Raw genomic sequence first — 19,896 nt, 5'->3', positions numbered from 1 at the left:
CAGCCTCTGTAAATATTTCAATTTAATGTTATGTCATACATAAGTATTTTGATATTGCCCAAAAAATAGTAAATTACGTTAACGTTATGTGCTACTTCTTTCTAAGGCCAGGTTCAGACCGGACATGGATGCGCCGCGAGTAGCTGCCAAGCGCCGAGGAGCGGAGCCATTTTCATTTCAGCGCCAATGTTAACCAATAGTGTCATTCACATAGGAAGCGCTGTGGTGCTCTGCCCTGCTGCCGGTGCGCGCTGTGCAGCGATCGTTTCGGCATCTGGTCTATATTCTCCGCGTGCCGCGGCTGAATGTGTCGGGCCGGGCAGGAAGTCAAACAAAGCAACGAGAGAATCCGGTCTTTTTCAAAATAAAACTATTTTTCAATAATTAAACACCCCGTTTGACAAATGCGGTGTGTGTGTGTCTAATCGGAGCACGAGATGAACACACAGGCATACACACACACAAAAAAAGAGAGAGAGGGACACAGAGTGGGCTGGCTATAAGAGGTGGGGTGTCATACACACGCAGACAGAGACAGTGAGAAAAAACAGCTGTGTGACCGGCGCGGAGAAATACGTGTCTGTTGTGAACAGAATGGCTGTGGCACACGCTTCCGCGCCCGGTCTGAACCTGGCATAATGCTCTGTCAAACTTTAGCTAGCTACTTTTACTGACATGGCTAATGTTATTTATTGCTAATGTTATTTGAGTGCTAATGTTTTAGCACTCAAAGCGCTTTACACTACAACTCATTCACTCACACATTCATACACTGATGGCAGGCAGCTACCACGCAGGGTGCCAACCTGCACATCAGGAGGAAGCTAACCATTCACTCACATTCATGAGTTCATACACAGTTGGCACAGCAACGGTAGCAATTAGTGGTTAAGTGTCTTGCCCAAGGACACATCGACTAGAGGAGCCGGGAATCGAACTGCCAATCTTCCAATTGCCAATCTTCCAATTGGAGGACAACCGCTCTACCTCCTGAGCTACAGCCGCCCGTGGTAATTATAACATTGGGTTGGCAACATGAACAAGTAGCCTATTTCTGTTGTGGACATTTGAATAAGTTGACTCTTGTGAAACTTTGTCCACACAGTGAGGTGCCACTTTAAGTTAACTTCTTGCTTTTGCAGCATTTTACTTGCCACAGAGTATGGAGAAAGGAAGGAATAAATGAAGGAGAGGAGCAGACTTGGAATTTGGTAAACAATAGCTGCAGTTTACGGATTGAATGAACTGTTAAAGTTTTATCTAATGCAACAGTGCAGCCTTCAGTCGACCAAAGTACCCAAAACATTCCTGCAAATGCACACAGTGAGTGTAAAGCTGCTCACCTCTGATGAAACTGAAACTGATACTCTATGCAGAGAAACTTGATTCGACATTTGCTCCTGGATTTAAGTTGAAGGTAAGTGTTTGTTTTAGAATTTTTTAATATAAGAATAGACACATGGTGAAATTGCGAAGTTTACTGTAGAGGTTACACACAATGCATTGTATTAATCTATTTTAGCCAGGCGGGGAGTTACGGTCCTCTGAAATGAGGCTAACGCGGAAGTAACTTAAATCTGCATTCTATCAAAAGGCAACCAGGGGGCAACTGTTTTGGTGTCAAAAACTAGCGATTGAGACCATAACCGTTTTGGTGTCAAAAGGACTTCCGTCTCTGTACAAGTCAATGGAGAATTCACCAACTTCTCACTTGATTTCCTACCTCAGTAAACGTTTTCAAAATGTGTTTATGGTCTCAATCGCTAGTTTAAAGCCTTCTTCAATGCAGTATGATGTTCATTTGTGAAATTTTGGCCTCCCTGATTAAATATTTAACGATAAAGCAGGGTATGCATTAGGGCGTGGCTACGTCGTGATTGACAGGTTGATTGATTCACAGGTTCAGGAGCGCGGACAGATAGACTGCAGGAAATAGCTGTGAACTTGTTTCACACCGACAGTTTTCTCTGGAGTTTTGTGGTTATAGTTAGTCGTAACAGCTAATTTGGTTAGCATCACCAGGTTGCTGGTGTAGACTGTGGTAGATCCAGCCCTCGCAACCTCCCCCGCTCCGTCCTCTTGCTCCTCCTGATGCCCATATAAGTAGAATCCGTGTTTTTATTTTTCCCGGCATGCACCTGAAATTTTCAAGATGGTGCTGCTCAGATCCGAAACTATTGGCCTCCGAGCAGCAGTTCACAAACCAATGGGTGACGTCACGGATGTTACATCCATTTCTTATATACAGTCTATGATTTTAGCAGGAAATAATTTATTTTCCTCAAAGACTTGAGGCTTTTCTTTGTTTTGAAGCAGAAGCCCTGGAGATGTCTTGTAACATCTGATGCTTTGGGGTCTGCAGTACTCCATGATTGACACTTTTCCAGCAACCTGATACCGTATGCATGAAGATGAGCCTGGATTATAAGAAAACAAATAGAAAATATATCATTTCTGGATCATCCAGTCTGATGGCCCATTTTTTTTGTTTTGTTGTTAGTATGTCATGGAACAGAACAAGAATATTAATATTTAGTTTTGATATGCTGTCAAATGCTGTAAACCCTGTAGATTGCTATCTCTCTTGAAAAATAAAGATCTGTGCGGAATTTCAGTATTATTTAAGAAATTTTGATCTGATAATCCTACTTTTTTATTTTTATTTTTTAAATTCTCAACATATTTTTACCAAAATAATATTCTGGCTTTGAAAAGTTCCAATACTAGAAGGGGTAAATATCACAAATGATGGTATTTTACAGTGTCAAGTTTCAAGGGTTGGCAGACATAAAAATGTACATATTTTAAATCATGATTTTCCAGTCACAATCACTTTTCGAAACAAGATGTCATGTAAGTGTTTATTTGCGCTCAAGTGCTCTCGCTCAGATAAATACATAAAACATGTTTGATATACTGGCACTGATTGCACAGTGACTTTGGTAAATGCAATCATTGTCAGAGATATTCAAGCCAGGAATATATCTGCTCATTAACTTTGATTAGGTTGAGTTTATTGTAAACTGTAATATTTCTTTGAAAAATACTGCTATACTGGAGGATCCATATGACTAATTATTGAGACTGATTTTTTTCTCCTTTTTTATGATGGTGGGGGCGGAGTATAGACACAGCTATGGAGAACTGTCAGCACAGTATCTTTGTGGTCAGCCATCCTGAACAGCAGATACACAGACATAGACAGCAGCTCTGATGACTTTTTAGGATCAATTCCTTATTGTGATGGAAAGCTAGCACTGCTGTTTTTTATATCACCTCTGACAATCATCTGTCAATAGCAGCGAGATGGCTTTTTGTGTCCTTTCACATAGAGTGCAGTGGGCTGGCAGATATACTCAGCGCAGTTTAAATATAATAACATATCACAAGAGATACAAGTGAACCAGCAGACATGTCCCCCTGTCATCCATTATGAATACAAGAGGGAAAAAAACTTGCTGAACATGAACATATCCATCTCCCAGCTTCCGAGAGATGAGAAAAAATGTGTTTGCATGTTCCTATTAGTTTTTATTACCCTCTAAATATTACTACGTGCTCAGCCTTGCCTGTCTGTCATGGTAGCCCAGGAGGCCTGACCAGTAGGATAAACACTAGGCTTTCATTTCCAACTCTGGACAGCTCTCTAATCTCACCCAGGCCTCGGATTTATAGCCACTCGTAACCAAGGAGTATAGATGGAAAAAGAGGGCAGTGTTATCCTGGCATTCTCTCCTCAACCATGAAGAATATGCACAAGACCTATAATCTACAGCCACTGCGTGAGGGTGGACAGATAGTGATGTGGTTTATGGGTGTCAATGTTATGGAGGAATAAGCAGCAGTGAAACAGGATCCATACAAAAATATGTCAGGGGTTTAAATCTGAACAAAGGCTATTTTGGCAAAATGTTGATTCTATTGGGGGGGTGCTGACTATGTTAGTATTTGTCCAAACACACTACCACTATCCTTTCTAAATAGTGTTTGCCTCATGTTTCTCACTCTCTTTGTTTCTCATTCACTCATTCATCTGGCTCTATATATGTGTGTGCAGTAATGTTTCAGGCAGCATGTCAACCAGCTGTGTGTGGTTGTTTCTGTAGGACACAGGAGTGTATAAATCTGATAATGGGGGTTCTTCTTTCAGTACATTCTCAATTATCCAAAAAAAAAAGCAGCGCATCAACTGGCTTGACCTGCCTTCAGGTTAGAGGTACCCTTAAATGTCACTGCACATTTCCTCATGGCTGTTGTACACATCTCATAATGTGGAAAAGGATTTCAAACTGATCTTACAATAACATCTCAGTGACATTCTTTTAAAGAAAACACTATGTTGATGTACTAGTCCTAAAATGCAATACTGCCAATACAAGGTACAACATAATGCAACTTGTACTTTTTATAGGTGGACAATGTCTCAGTGTTCTTACTGAAATCAGTGCATCTTGTGCAAATGTCACATTGGCACTGTGAAGGTTTTGGGAGTCTTTCCACTACACAAACACGAAAACAGGCAGATTGATAAAGTATGTGACATGTGCATTAGTGACAGATAACAACGCTGCCCTTTAACCAAGCCTTTCATGCAGTCTGACACAGGAATGGATTTTCGTAACTTTGGAGAGACTGCTTATAAGTTAGATGGAACATTCCTGTTCTTGGTGCAGTAGAAAATACAGTAGCTAGTGCTGAATGCTAAACAATAGCAACGCTTTGTAAATGTAATTTAAAATGGGATTTTCTGTATCTTCAAGAATGTTGTACAGTATATGAATATGCCACACATTGTGCTGTAATATTCACAGTAGCAATAAGCTAGGGGGAAATGTGTAAGAGTATGATTTTGTCTGCAGAATGTTACATTTGTGGCTAATTGTTACAAAGTTCACATTTTTTATGTTTGATGGTGTCTGTCAATTGCAGTGTTAAGATTTTTTTATACTTAACAAACAATTACATTTGCTAATTTTTCGGTAATTTTTAAAGTTGGTAGGACCAGATGAAGGTCATCACATTATCTATGGTTATATTTATTTGATCACTAACTGTGAATGTGAAGGAAACTCCAACATGTGTTGTTTGAATGAGAAAACTACTTAATGTATATAGCATTATTTCAACTCCATTATGTCCATTCATTTTCAAACTTCAGCTGAACTATCACAGTCTGCCCTTGAGCCACAGGGTTCGCTGAAAATATGCTGAATTGCTGATGAAAAGCTATTTGACATAAAAGGACATTTGGACTGACCTTGTACCACAGCCTGCAGTGAGTAAAGCTAAAGCAGAAGTCCTCACTGTCTCTTTTTTATTCTTGTATCATTTTCGTTTCTTCTCATCTTTGCGAAAGGTTACAGTAAGTGTAAGAGACTGGAAATTCAAAAGGAAAATAAAGAAATACAGAAGCGCAAGGAGGAGCACCTGGATGAAAACAACTACAGTTTGTTTTAATGAAAACAATTATGTGCTAAGATATTTCAGCTTCAAAGCCATTTTCCCCAATAATGGACTTGACTAATTGCTTCCATCAACACAAATGTAATCAGGACCATTCCTTTAGTCTCAATTTTTCAGTTCAATTTTATCTAGTTTCTTGCTGTTGATAGCATTATTTTTCATTACATTTTGACTTTAGACAGAACTTATACTATGATTACACAGTAATAAAACATGAATGTTTTTGGATGGCTCAGTATCATAGTTTTCCAACTGGGATCATCTGCCTATCACCTAATGTTAATATGTTAATACATTTCTATAATTTGGGTTTTTTGTGTAATACTTTTGATATTACAAAACATAATTAGTACCCATTAGTGATGGGCAATCCGGCTCTTTTCAAAGATTCTGCTCTTTTGGCTCGGCTCCCTTAGAAGAGCCAGCTCTTACGGCTCCCAAACCGCTCTTCATTTAGTATCACTCTGAGCGTTCTATTTTAGCCTGATTTAGCAATTATGAATGGTTTGTGTATTGGTAAGCAAGTTTTCATTCAGTGTTTTCATACACAGTGTTTTATACATAAGTCTTATTTGTATGCATTTTTGTAATTACAAAAAAAATACAGTTACTTTTGTTTAACATTTGAATCAAACTTTTAAACACCTGAAAAACCTTGAACTGAACACAGAACAACTGAACACATCGACATGCTTGCACTCAAATCCTCCTCTGTCTCTGTCTCTGCTGTGTGTATCTGGCCTGTACCACTACACTCACTGTCTTTGGAGCGTCTGCCCTCCTTCCTTCTTTACATAATGGTATATGGCAGGCCCCTGCCTGCATGGATTCTCAGCCAAACGGACTGCCGAGCAGGAGGCTGAAGATTCGGCTCTCTCCGACGGGCATCGGCTCTTCTCGTTCACTACAAAGCATCGGCTCTTAGAGCCGACTCGTTCGCGAACGACACATCACTAGTACCCATGTACAAGAAGGGGATGAGCAGACTCTACTTCCTGAGGAAGCTGAGATCCTTCAACGTGTGCAGCAAGATGTTGGAGATCTTCTACTAGTCTGTTGTTGCCAGCGCCATTTTCTTTGCTGTTGTGTGTTGGGGCAGCAGCATCAGAGCCAGCGACACCAACAGACTTGATAAGATCATCAAGAAGGCTGGAGTCTTTTGAGACCGTGGTGGAGAGGAGGACACTGAATAAACTGTTCTCCATCATGGACAATGACCAGCACCCTCTCCATCACACAGTGGACAGACAGCGGAGCACCTTCTCACACAGGCTGCTCCAGCTCCGCTGTCGAAGGGACAGATACAGGAAATCTTTCCTGCCTCATGCCATCACATTGTATAATAACGGCTAAAAAAAGCCTCTGGTCATAACTTACAGTCACTGTGCACTTTATTTTCTACACACAGTTACACACATCGCACATTTACTTTGCACTAAAATCAACACTGCCAATCTGTTGTATATACTTTTGTACATTACATTTTATTTTATTTACTATTGCTATTTTGCTATTTTATTATGTATAGTTTGTTTTTTTATATTCTTATTCTTTATATCCTTATACTATATGTTGTTATCATCACTGTATCGTCACTATGCTGCTGCTACACTGTAATTTCCCAGTTTGGGATCAATAAAGTATATCTATCTATCTATCTATCTATCTATCTATCTATCTATCTATCTATCTATCTATCTATCTATCTATCTATCTATCTATCTATCTATCTATCTATCTATCTATCTATCTATCTATCTATCTATCTATGTGTAACCAAAACAACAAAAGTTTTTTTCAGCACAGTGTGTCAACACTAGTGACTTTTGGCAGAAATTGTTCTCCACAGTCCACACAAATTGGACTGCACGAAATTTCCCTGTGGTCCTGTGGTGGGCCAACATCCAACCTCCCATATCAAATAGGGATCTAGAAAGCAGCTGACTAAGAAGCAAAATAATGGTGTTTGACAGCCCAGTGCTTTCGCGGACTGGCCAATTGTTTGTTTTTGTGGTTCTGCTTTGTCATCATCAGCATGGCTTTTCTAATCTCTGCCACAAAGGCAACAATAAACTCTGGAAGGCCCCAGGCTTGCAGCATGAGCGGCCACAGCCAGGGGGAGGTTTTGGGGGCTATTTCGCTGCCAGCCAGTGCTGTGTAGCGTTTAGTCTAGCATGAGACAGCCAAGGGTGAGCACCCCAGTTTTCACACATTAAAGGTGCTGAAAGGGACCTAGTACTCAAGGGATACCATCTGCCCGGGGGAGAGAAACGTACCACCATGTTCAAGACCACCTACCTGCGTGAGGTGCGCAAGGAAAAGTATGAGCGCTCAGATGTCTTTGATGAGGAACCTGAGGACTGCGAAAGCTCTGCAGGCATCTCAGCCATCCAGGGCTGGGAGAGCCTTCAGGAGCTCAACAGTCGCTTTGCCCGGTACATCAACCGGGCACGAGTCCTGGAGCAGCGCAACGCCGTGTTCCGCAAGCAGCTGGAGACTCTGCAGCGAATGGAAGAGGCCAGTGGCCTAGAGGAGGCCTTCACAGAGCAGATTGATGTCAACAGACAGCGCATCCGAGAGCTGTGCTCCGACCACTCGAAGCTGGAGCGAGAGCTGAAGGATGCTTGCTCTATGCTGGATGAATTCACCAGCAAGTAAGAGAATGGGCAGTGGTTGGTTTTAGCTGTTTGTCAAAGGTCAAATTTCTTGATGGAGTGAATGGAAATAAATATGCTTAGAATTAAGAGAAAGTTATGAATAACTTTAAACCTAAAGAAATGAAGATGATGTTTCCCAAGAAATCCCAAAACAGGCCATTAACACTTTTTAAATACATTTTACAAAGTTAAAAAAAAAGAAAGAAGTTAATAGTATATTTATTAGTGTTACTAATTTACTGCCTTACAGTTATATTCAGGCAGATAATCCACCAAACTGCTAACATTTAAAAAAAAAAATTATAAATACTGTATTTGGACAATATGTCAGCGAGACACTGAATTAAAATAATTGTAAATTAAAGGGTCAGTTCACCAAAATCTAAAAAATAATCCATAAAACAAAAACAACTTCATTGTCTCACTTACCTTAGTGCGGTCAGTGTCTCAATCCCTACATAATGGAGGTAAATGGATTTACTATTTTCATTTGTGATATTCATATAATTGAGGAATGTAAAGCGGCATTTAAAAAAATATACTCAACTACTTTCTTTTTTTCCAGAAACAGTCAAATGTAGTTCCAGTGAAAACGGTTCACAATGAGCTCTGTGGATTATAAAGAGTAACTATTTTATAGAAAGTTCCATTTACTTCCATTGCACTGATGTGGTGGCAGAAATCTCACAAATAAATATCTGAAAAACCTTGGCAATAAAACTATATTCATGGCTAGATACCAGTAGAGGTAAGTGAGAAAGGACAACAGATTTAATTAAGTTTACTAAGAAGTACTTATTTAAACAATTGCAAGGCAAGGAAGCCTCACTAGAGAAGAATATTGATCAACTCTGGCTGTATCAGATGGTAAGGAGAGTGTAATTTGTCGTGTGTGGTTTTGATTTTCAGCCCCACTTTTCAGACACACTACAAACTCACACTGAGAAAAGAGCTTAGTTATTAATCTGCCCTATCTTTCTATAAGCATGCAACGCAAACATGAGATTAGACTAGTGATGTTGATCTTCACATTTTTCACAGATCAAGTAGTCATCAAACTTCTTGATTCCAGATCAAGTGGATGCGTTGAGAGGATCATAATGACACAAATATTAGACCCTTAAATTCTTCATCATCTGTGAAACCGCTCATTCTTGGCTGCTTGACAGATGATTTGGCAGATGACTTTTGGCTCATTTTGACTCATCGGGAATTATTTCCCCCGTGGTAGTCAAACATGCACTTTTAGGGCTGATTAACTCAAAAGGCATTTTACAAACAGAATTGAAGAACTTGTGAGCTCAGGAATAATGAGGAAACAACCTCTCTCTTTACATTAAAAAAAAGAAAAGCTGTTGTAACTAATGCTTGACTATATCATAATGTTGCACCATGCTTTATTTAACATTACTTGCATTAGACTCATATAGAGTATATTATTTAAGGTAATTCTTTCTGCACTGTGTATATAGTTTGATATGCTACGTTTTACCCCCTCCTCCTCCTGCTTAACATGAAACATAATTGTCATATTTTATATTCCAGATACAGAAATGAATGTGATTATCAAGAGCAGCTGCGGTGCACGCTGGAACAGTTAAATAAGGTACTGTACATATTAAATCAGATGGATCGTTTATACAGTCATAAAAACAAAAATATCAGCATTTTTAAAAACATGCATTCTCCAACATTTTGTCATTCATTTTTTTTACAAATTCAAAAGGAATTTTTTGTGTACTTTTACCATAGGCTATTGGTTTCAGTGTATTTTAAACCTACTGATTGGAAAATTATTTAATTTTAATTAATGGCAAATATTAAAGATCTTACACAGTAAATTTGAGTTGAACCTGTCACAAAGAGACCTTAATTTACTCTAGATTACTGGAATGGTCTGCATCATTGTATAACTACAGTATTTCATTTCAGTTTTTTTTTTAATTCACTATGGTATGGCAATATTTTTTCTTCTATACATTTTTTTTTCTACACACATTAGCCAGATGAATGCTGCTCATGAGTCTTACTGCAAACTCCTTGAGGCTTGGTTTAGCCTGATAACCTGCTCTTTTGTTGTCTCTTATGCTCTTACTTAACTCCTGTACCTTTTTCTGTGATTTCTTCCGGGACCGTTGTTGTTGTTCTCTTCTCTTCTCTTCTCTTCTCTTCTCTTCCCTTCTCTTCTCTTCTCTTTTTTTCTCTTCTCTTCTCTTCTCTTCTCTTTTCTTCTCTTCTCTTCTCTCCTCTCCTCTCCTCTCCTCTCCTCTCCTCTCCTCTCCTCTCCTCTCCTCTCCTCTCCTCTTCTCTTCTCTTCTCTCTGCAGGAGGCCGACAGTGCTCTGCTGAGAAACCTTGAGTATCAAATCCAGTCACAGTTCCTGCAGGATGACATTAATTCCACCAGAGATAGACACAAGAAGGTCAGTGTCACTTAACTAAACACTAAACCAACTTACTGTGAAACTCAGTGGTTTCAAGCAGAGCTCTAAATTATTTTGTGCAATAGAGATTTTGGCTATTACTGTAAGAAAACAGCAACCTCATTGAGATCTCATAAAATTAATATGTTCAGTTTTAATAGCTTAATGAAATTTGCCAATGTTTGACACATTTATGAATATGCAGGGGTGATTGGAAGTCTGTACCCACAGTTCAAAATAGACAATACAGTAACTGTGGTAATTTAAAATCCATATTAAAATTGTGGATTAAAATTAAGAATAATCACATGTAGTTATTGATGATCACATATTATTTATGAAGATTCTTACTAGATAAGATACTTTTATAGCACAAATGTATTTATAATTGCATATAAGTTTTCATTGTATATGGGTTTTTAACCACTATGTTCCTGAATGAATTATTACTTCAATTGAGTGGGTTGCCATTAAATTTTGTATGGACAATTGTAGTCCTCAAAGGACAAACCACAAAGACTTCGGTGATAGACTGACTACATTTAGATTTCTGTCCGATACATGTCCAGTACTTTGGTGTATGACCAAATACATGCAAAACTAGTGCAGTCTCTTTGGCTGTGCTTTGTGTTTAGTACTAATTATCAAATGAGTAGCATGCTAGTATGCTAAACTAAGATGACGACTATGGTAAACTAGTCTCATAAATATCAGCATGTTAGCATTGTGAGCAGTTATACTGGTGTTATCATTTTTCTTAAAGCACCGCTGTGCTTAAGTGTAGACTCACTGAGTGTCCAGTGTGGCTGAATCCTCTTAAGGATACTGTTGCAAATTGCGTTGGGCTGTAAATTATATAATTAACTGGCTTTAGTTTATTCAATGAAGATTCTATGCTTATGTGCAGTATCCAGTGGGTTAACAAAAACAGATAAAAAAAAAGTTCACAGAAATCAATATGTATTGATGGTATACCAAAAAATAGATACAGAAGGGTTTTAAAACCCACTTAATGAAAAATGGTCATTTTCATTGATCTAAGCTGTTTGTGTCTCTGAAAGACTGCTTTTAAAAAGGCTTTTATATTTAACTGTGCCCATACTGTTCACAGCCATTCAAGAGCATATTCTATATCCAAGAATATCCGTTTCAGGTGTATTATACAGCAGTGTGAGTTTTTCTTGTGGTTGCTTTTGAACACTGCTGACCTCAGGCCACTGCTCCTCGGATGAGAGGACACAAAACCTTGACAGAGGTGCCAAAGGATGTGCTGTGATGTACCTGGGGCTTTAGCAACAATTTACCATCTGTGATGTGAGCGAGGAAAGGGCTGCAGGAAAAAATGTAACAGTTTTTCAGTGGCAGAGAATTATGACAGGAAAGCACAGAGAAAGACAAAAACTTAAATATTGCCTCCTGCAAGGAAAAAAAACGGTTTGAAGGGGCTAAACAATCGCCACAAAATGATAAAACATAAGAAAACTACATAATGCATCAGGCATAGTTTCAATAGACTCTCTTTCTTGACTGAGCGAGTTCTTTTTTTTATTTTCAGCCAGCTCTGCTCTTGATGACGAATCTGTGACTCTGCAATATTGAGATAGCATATTAAAGGGCACTGCCGTTATTATGTGGGAAAGAATGGGGAGTCGCCTCACATGAATATTGGGCTTGTGGTCCTGAGCTTTGAAAAACTCCCCCCTCAGAGACAGGAAATATCTGCTCTTTATTACTGAGTCTGAGATCACTCTTGGATTCAATCATAAATTAATTTAAAAAGCCTCTCTTCACTGCAAAGAATTGTTAGCACCATTTCTAACTATATATCAGCTAAATGAAGCCTTTTATTGGATATTGACATTCCCCACTAATTGAATACAAAGTGCACAATAAATAAGCAAGAGTACCAGATAAATTGTTTTTAGTTTGCAAATGGATGTTGTTTTTCCATAGCTGTATTTTTTACAGTATATTTTCTTTCATATTATTTAACAGAACCTTGCAGAGATCCAGACCTATGTAAACATTTTGCAGCAAATCAACCAGACACTTCCCCTTGCTCCCAATGTGTCAGTGGGCATCTCTGAGGTGAGGTCACTAATGTTGTCACTGTGTGAGTGTGAGTGTGTGAGTGTGAGTGTGTGTGGGTGGGTGTGTTCTGCAGTCCCTGCGGGAGAAGATGGTGTTTGCATGTGTGTCAGTCCTGACTACGTGTCTGGGGTTGATGAGGTTGCTGCCTTCTCAGTCCAATTGGTCGCCTGTGCCTGCATTTGTCTGTATTTTTGTGTACGTGTGCATGTGAGAGAAGCAGAGACGGGCAGTCGAGCCATCCTCACGACACATCAACAAGCCAGCTATTTAATTGTGTCAGGACATATAATGAACCAAATGCTGGGAAGAACAGTTGTGCATGCTAATTTTCTTAGGAACAGTATCACAGTGATTGGCTTTTGTGTAGCAGATTGAAACGTTATTTATAGGCTACAAACATTTCTCAGAGGCAGAGCTGCTCTGGATGCAGAACTTGTTTAATTGGTTGAGTTCAATCTCAGTGGACAGAAACAAAGAGCCACAGTTCTTGCCTAGTGTGTTGAGCTGAAACCCAGTGAAATGGGCAAATATGTTAATGTTATGAAGCTTTGTGATCCTGCTAGTCTCTCAGGCGCAGTTACATATGATAGACAGTTGGAAAATTAAAGGAATACAGTGAATTAATGAATGAAGAAACATACAAATGCAAATGCTTGTATGAAACTCAAGTGAATCATGTGATATGGCCTCCACAGTCACTGGATATTGATGGATTTGAACATTCAGGACTTTGAAGCAACATGCTAGTCACAAAACGTGTCTCCAGTGTGCTGTGCTTTATTATATTGTTAATGGCTCTCCAAACACTCAAAGTGTGGGCAGAACAGGCAGTAACAGAAAACATTAGTGCTGTGAGCAACACAATAGTTATAATGTCCTTCAATTCAAAAATCAATCAGTGAGATCTCAGAAAAATGCTTAACTGCCACGTGTGTGTGTGTGTGTGTGTGTGTGTGTGTGTGTGTGTGTGTGTGTGTGTGTGTGTGTGTGTGTGTGTGTGTGTGTGTGTGTGTGTGTGTGTGTGTGTGTGTGTTTGATATAAACATCATGCTGTAAAGATACAGTGCACTTCCCAGTATGTTCTCATCGATTTTTGCTCAATGTGCGAAGGAACAGGAGAAGCTGCTGGCCCAGAGGAAGGTGCCAGGACTGCAGAGTCAGCTGGAGGAATATAAGAGCGCCCTCTGTCAGCTGCAGGCCCAGAAACAACGTCTACAGACTGAGGTGGGTCACACTGTCACCATGCCAACACAAGGTTTCATATTGTTTACATGCAGTTTTTCCCTTTTTCTCCACTGAGCCAATATTCATTAAAAAGACATGCATGAAAAGGATATTTTTATTTCTACTATAAGAGAGACAAATAGCATTAGGACCAGTTCAAACTATTATCTGTTCTGAAATACACTCAAAACAGTAAAATAATATTTATAAACTTATAAACAACTAATAATTAGTTGTATACTTGATCAACATCAATCTGCATATTATTTCTCCAGATCAATTGATTAAATATTTGGCCTATAAAATTAATACAGAAAATAGGGAATATGGACAATCGCAAGACCAAGATGATGTCCAACCAACAGATGCCCAAAGATATTCAGTCTCCTATAAGAGATAGGAGATTAAACTGATCAACTAATCATTTCAGATCTAAAATTTTGAGGAAATATCATTGGCTGTAGTGTTATTATCATTTGCTCATGCTCAGAAGATAACTGATTAATTGAAAGAAAGGGAATGTAAATAGACATTTTGCTATTTGTTTTTCTATTTATTTTTGTTTTTATGTTTTGATTAATGAATGATAGCCACCCACTAATTAAGGCATTAACGCAGCCTCGTACCTGCAGCCTCGACTACATTCTTTTTGTCACAGAAGTACCACTAGATGTCATCCATAACCTTCTTGTGACAACAGTGTAGTTCAATTTAAGTGAGGACCTTGTTTCCTCACAGAAAATGAGAAACACAGCTGCAGGTTTTGACTAAAGACATACCTCTACTGTCTACACAAATGATGTTCTTCATTCTGCTTATGTTATGTATAATTTATCTCTCATCTATCTGGATCATATAGAGGCTTACAATGTGATATGTTCTAACCATATTTATTAGAGAATAATAATTGTTTACATCAATACATTATTGTTATGCTTTATTTGTTTTAAAAACACTGTTTTCATTTGTAGAGTTTTTACAGAATGTATTAGTGTAACCCTCTGCTGGGTACAAATTAAACTCCTCCTTTTACAGTTTATCCTTATTCTTTCATTACCAACACATGCTGACCTAGTGAAATTATTAATGACCTGTGCATTGCACTGGCAAACCTCTTCAAGTGGCTTCATAATTTTTTTTTTTATATAATAATTTAATCAGAATTTCTTAATTAAACCCTGCCTCTGTCTCTCAGACTGCAATGTTGGAGCAAACCATCAAAAGCACACAAGAGTGTTACGATGATGAGATCCAGATGTACAACGAGCAAATTGAATCTCTGCGGAAGGAAATTGAGGAAGCTGAGAGGTCCCTCGAGAAGTTCACCAGTGAATGTCGCCACCTGGCCATGTATCAGACATCCTTGGAGAATGAGCTGGAGAGGTACAAGAGGATCATCGAGAACGAAGACAACAGGTAGACTTCTTCCACCTGGCTGCTGAAAACACAGGAACACACATGCAGGGCCAGTAACTGAGCTCAGCTAAGTGCTGAAATTAATAAATACATGTCATTTAGGACCAAGTTAATACACAGAATGAAAAAAATAATAGTAAAAATATTTATAAGACCAAACTATGACCAGGAAAGTATAATTATAAAATTAACATGAATAGACAGACAAAAAGATTGGCTGTCATGTAAACTTCTCTCAAGACAAAGATATAGTTGTAGCCAGGACTTCAGAAATACTGAGGTCAAATGTCAAGATTCAAACAACGCAACAAGCTCAGTAATCACTAAAGAAATGTTTCTGAATTTTCTAAATATATTGCTCTTTTACATTATATTTGTGTAGTTGTATAGTTTCTGTAAAGTGTATCTCCATGATGATCTAAAGTATGTTTCATGGCCTCCATACTGCCAAGAATATAATGATTGTTTTTATTTTTGTGTAAAAACAGTAAAAGTATTGATTCATATCAGAACACCATGAGTAAAGTGAATAGAATTACATATATGACATTGAGATACATGCCATTGATGTTGGGTTAATGAATCAGCCAGCAGATGTCACTGAGTGACAACAGATGTTGCATAGCCAGCCTGTTCAGTACATATGTGAATTTTTACTGCTCTCTCCCCTGCAGGTTGAATTCAGCGATAATTGGCACTCCCATTACCCTGTTCACCACTAATTACCGCTACACTCACACACCCTCTGCATCAAGCAGGGGTAGAGGTAAGGGCACCATCAGCATGTCACAGCTGGTTTACATTGATAATCTCTATTGTGCGTGCATACAATCAGCTGCCATTGTTAGATAGTATACTCTCCCTGAATGCTTGCGACCATTCAATGCCATGTCTTTAGTATACCAACAGAAGAAAAGGTGTGTGAGTGGATACACTATTGTGACCTTTTTTTAGTTAATCAGTTCCATCTCGCTGACCTTTTACCTCATGTGTGTCCAGATATCACCCAGGCTATCCAAGACATCACCAGCATCAAGCCGCGCCAAAAGATCTTGGCCAAGAAGGTCCTGAAGAAGAAAGAGCTGACCCCAAAAGATGTGATTGACAGTGGCCAAGAGGATAGAAATGGAGGAGTTGCTGGAGATGCTCCAGATGAAGAAACAAGGGTGATCCCTTCTGAGGGAATGCAGGAGGACATGGTGAAGAGAACAGAGCAGAGACCTTTGCTCACTGGAGTGTCTCCACAGGATGTCCCAGACGGAGCTCAAATCAGCAAAGCCTTTGACACTCTCTGTAACATCGTCAGAGATCGAATGAGGAAGTACAAAAAGCCTGAGCCAATAGCTGACTTCTACACAAAGGGTCGTTATGTCCTTGTCACTGGGGATGGAAGCTACCCCCATCCCTGCTTCTACACCTCCACCCCATCAGCTGGCCACATCTTTGTCACTATCAGAAACGGGATGATGCCTCCCTATGACCCTAATGGGCCCAGCAAGCCCACTCCTCTACCTCCCCAGCCCATGCCAGACCCCAGGCCTCTTAGTCCCACCCTGCCGTCTAATGGAGGAGGAAAGGCAGATCCCAAAGGAAAGGACAATGGAGGCAAAGGCAAGCAGAAGAACGGAGACATTCAACCTCATCCTAAAGATCCAAACCCAGTCCCTTCACCCCCTGGCCCCAAAGATCCCACCCCAGCTGCTGATCAACCCGCCGGTCCCAAGAAAAAGGATGACAATGGCCCTCGTGGGCCCACTCCAAAGGCTGCCCCTCGTGGTGCCAGCACCAGCTCCAGCTCCAGCTCCAGCACCAGCTCCAGCAGCTATACCCCAGGCGCCATGAGCTATGAAAAAGTGGAGGTGGTAGAGTCTGTGGAGAAGTTCTCCAATGACCGCAAGGTCAAAGGCTATGAGGAGACTTCCATGGTAGTGGAGACCATGATTGAGAAGTCCAGCAAGAAGAAACATTGAAACCACTTCACCTGACATGAAGATTCAGTCAACTCCACTGCGGTCCCACATGGTCCAGGTCCTCATGAAGACAATACTGATGTTGGCATCAGACGACACAAATTCCACCGTTCCACGGACTAAGGACACCAATGTCTTTGTCTCTAAGAGAGACCAACCATGCTTCAAGACCAACTACACATTCCTGCAATGATATTCAATGCTCTTCCATTTGCTTGCAGTCTCTGGTCTTGCGTCCAGAATACGTTTTACTGGTTCCACAAGTACTGCTGTTGTTGTTCGACTTAACACCCATGCTCATGCTATAGTCCTTTACTTTCTGAAAACTTGGGACAAAAGAAAGCTCCAAAGCTCCACGCCACCTATAAAAATGACCAAGAAAATAAATAAAAAACCAAGAAGCTGTGCCACCCTTCTGAACTCTGTCCTAGAACTCCAATTTCCCCCCTTTGAGCTCATTTGTTCAATTGGATGCCACTGCCTGCCCTCAGCACAATTTTGCTGTGTATTAATTTGCTTTGATATCTTGAATGATAAAAAATATTCAAACATCAATGAATCTCGTGTTCTGTTTGCTTTGAGTCTGACACTGTGTATCAAGCATCTTGCATACAGTGTAGGTCATAAAGCCAGTCAAGATTTATCAGAATTATTTTCATTCAGTAAATGAAAATAAGCGAACATGAGAGTATGAGTGGGACACATGAAATGACTGAAGGAATAATGGCCAATGAGAAACCATCACACAAACATTGTCATTTGATCCATTATTTTTAAGATTGATTATTTTAACTAATAAGATACTGGTTAAGATTATTAGGTTAATAGTTTCCCATGCGTGTGATATTGTTAGACATGTAAATTCCCTGTAATACATGTCACCCACTTTCCCAAATAGCTCTTTGAGCCTGTCAATTACAAGCAGACATTCTTAAAATGCAGTTTTCTTTGCATGATTTGCTCATTTATACATCACTGAATATTGTCATGTAACTCATTTATGGTTGCTACATGTACCATTATCTTTAACAAAACACATCAATTACATAAAGAGTACCTTGGCATGAGTAGCTCAGGCTCTCCTTTTTAGGGGACATTTTCCCTTTATTGGACGCACAGTACAGAATGAAAGAAACATGGGGAAATACTCAAACTGGGTAGACTGGTGGGCTTCCAGGATGCTGCTTGTGCTCCACTTTGAATTTTTGAAAAGTTTACTCCACATTCTCTGTCTTCTTTTGTCTTTAACAGATTCTTTGAATTTCCCTATCAAAGTTTTGAGCATCTAAATGACAGAGAATGGCATCTTACTTTTACACAGTTTGTTCAGGAGCATGTAGCAAATCACTCAAGTGCTTTAATAAACAGCTGAATAGATTTATTACGTCAAAGATCGTGAAATATGAATTGAGGAACACAGGCTGCAAAATTAATCACACATTCCTTTCCTTGTTTATATAAACAGTGCATTTCACAAAAATATAAACAGAAAGAAGTATCACTGCTCTGTTTGCAAGATATTAAACTTTAAGTAGAATGACACAGAAAATCATTTACAGTCACAAACTGTACAACAGTTGGCAGAAGAGAGGTGCAGGGCAGTTAAAGCAAGAGCATGAAAGAGTGGATTATATTTGGTTTATGTACAATTCTGTAGAGTGTAAAAATTTAGGTGATATAGTTTGCTTTCTCTATGTAGAACAGATTACTGAAGGTTACACTTTTATTCTGTCTGGATAACAAGAAACATTCATTGAAGGTTGGGGGGCTAATTGAAACACTTGATAACAAAAAGCAGAGTGAGGAGGGGCAAAGAGGTAGACAAAAGGGAGAATAACAAGAGAGTGAGAAGAACTAAGGAGATGCAGTGAGATTTAGAGAAGGATAGAGCAAGATAAGAGAAAGTGAAAGATTTGGCAACATGCAGATGAGATTTTAGTTGTTTTTACTCAGCAAGCTCTTCAAACTTCTCTCTACGGCTTCATCCAGCTCCTCCTCCAGCTCCTCCTTTTTTGACATGGCAAGTTTGGACTGATAATCACGCACTATCTGGTCTATATAAGGGGCACTTTGTGTTCCATGCAGCATGAGAGTCCACTCCTTCAGGACTCCGCGCTGTGGCTCCTCGCCTTGAAAACCCACCTCCAGGACCCAGGTCCCGCGGGGGTCCTCGCCCCAGGTATGGGTGGTCATGAAGGGCCACTTGTCAAAGCCCACCTTGGAGTCGTCGTCACGGGGCCTTCGGCTCAGCAGGATAGATTTTGTGCCCATGGGCGAGGTCATGTTGAGGTTGAGGTCACCACGGCGGCTGGCATTGACAGTGACCACCGCCTGAACGTGCTCCAGGTAGCGGACAAAGTTGTCCTTCCCCTGGCAGGCTTCAGTGGTGATGGCCAGCACTAGCTTGTTTCCAGATTGGATTTTACTGTAGAAAGAGAGACAAATTAAATACCTTAAGTATATGTGGCATAGAGAAGAAGATAAAAAAGTCAGATATCATCGCTGCAGCTTTAACTGAGAGACGGGGCAAGAGAAGTATTTTTTTTATCTTTCAGTCTACTTACACCCTGCCCTGCCCTTCTTTGAATGCTCCAGTAAACACAGTACTTGACCAATTTGTCCTATGGAACCATCCAACCCTGACAGAAAATCA

At 39.7% G+C, this 19,896-nt stretch overlaps 2 protein-coding genes across 2 annotated transcripts in view; one reads left to right on the top strand and one right to left on the bottom strand.

Moving 5' to 3' along the window:
* The first annotated feature begins 7,743 nt into the window (after positions 1 to 7,743).
* On the top strand, positions 7,744 to 17,243 carry LOC133992125 (filensin). The gene is made up of 8 exons (XM_062430813.1): positions 7,744 to 8,117; positions 9,666 to 9,726; positions 10,447 to 10,542; positions 12,538 to 12,630; positions 13,744 to 13,857; positions 15,053 to 15,273; positions 15,948 to 16,039; positions 16,273 to 17,243. Exons 1-8 carry the CDS (start codon positions 7,744 to 7,746, stop codon positions 17,241 to 17,243), a joined length of 2,022 nt encoding a protein of 673 aa, XP_062286797.1.
* A 1,935-nt stretch (positions 17,244 to 19,178) lies between these two features.
* The window catches only part of pcsk2 (proprotein convertase subtilisin/kexin type 2), a 28,993-nt gene continuing 28,275 nt past the window's right edge, over positions 19,179 to 19,896 (bottom strand). The window contains exon 12 of the mRNA XM_062430389.1: positions 19,179 to 19,668. Within this exon, the coding sequence (XP_062286373.1) occupies positions 19,179 to 19,668 (490 nt within the window). The remainder of the gene's footprint in view (positions 19,669 to 19,896) is intronic.

This window comes from Scomber scombrus, chromosome 12 (genome assembly GCF_963691925.1).
Source record: "Scomber scombrus chromosome 12, fScoSco1.1, whole genome shotgun sequence".
In the NCBI taxonomy this organism is placed as follows: Eukaryota; Metazoa; Chordata; class Actinopteri; order Scombriformes; family Scombridae; genus Scomber; species Scomber scombrus.
Note: the sequence above shows the minus strand (reverse complement) of the source record. Positions and strands in the feature narration are given on the sequence as shown.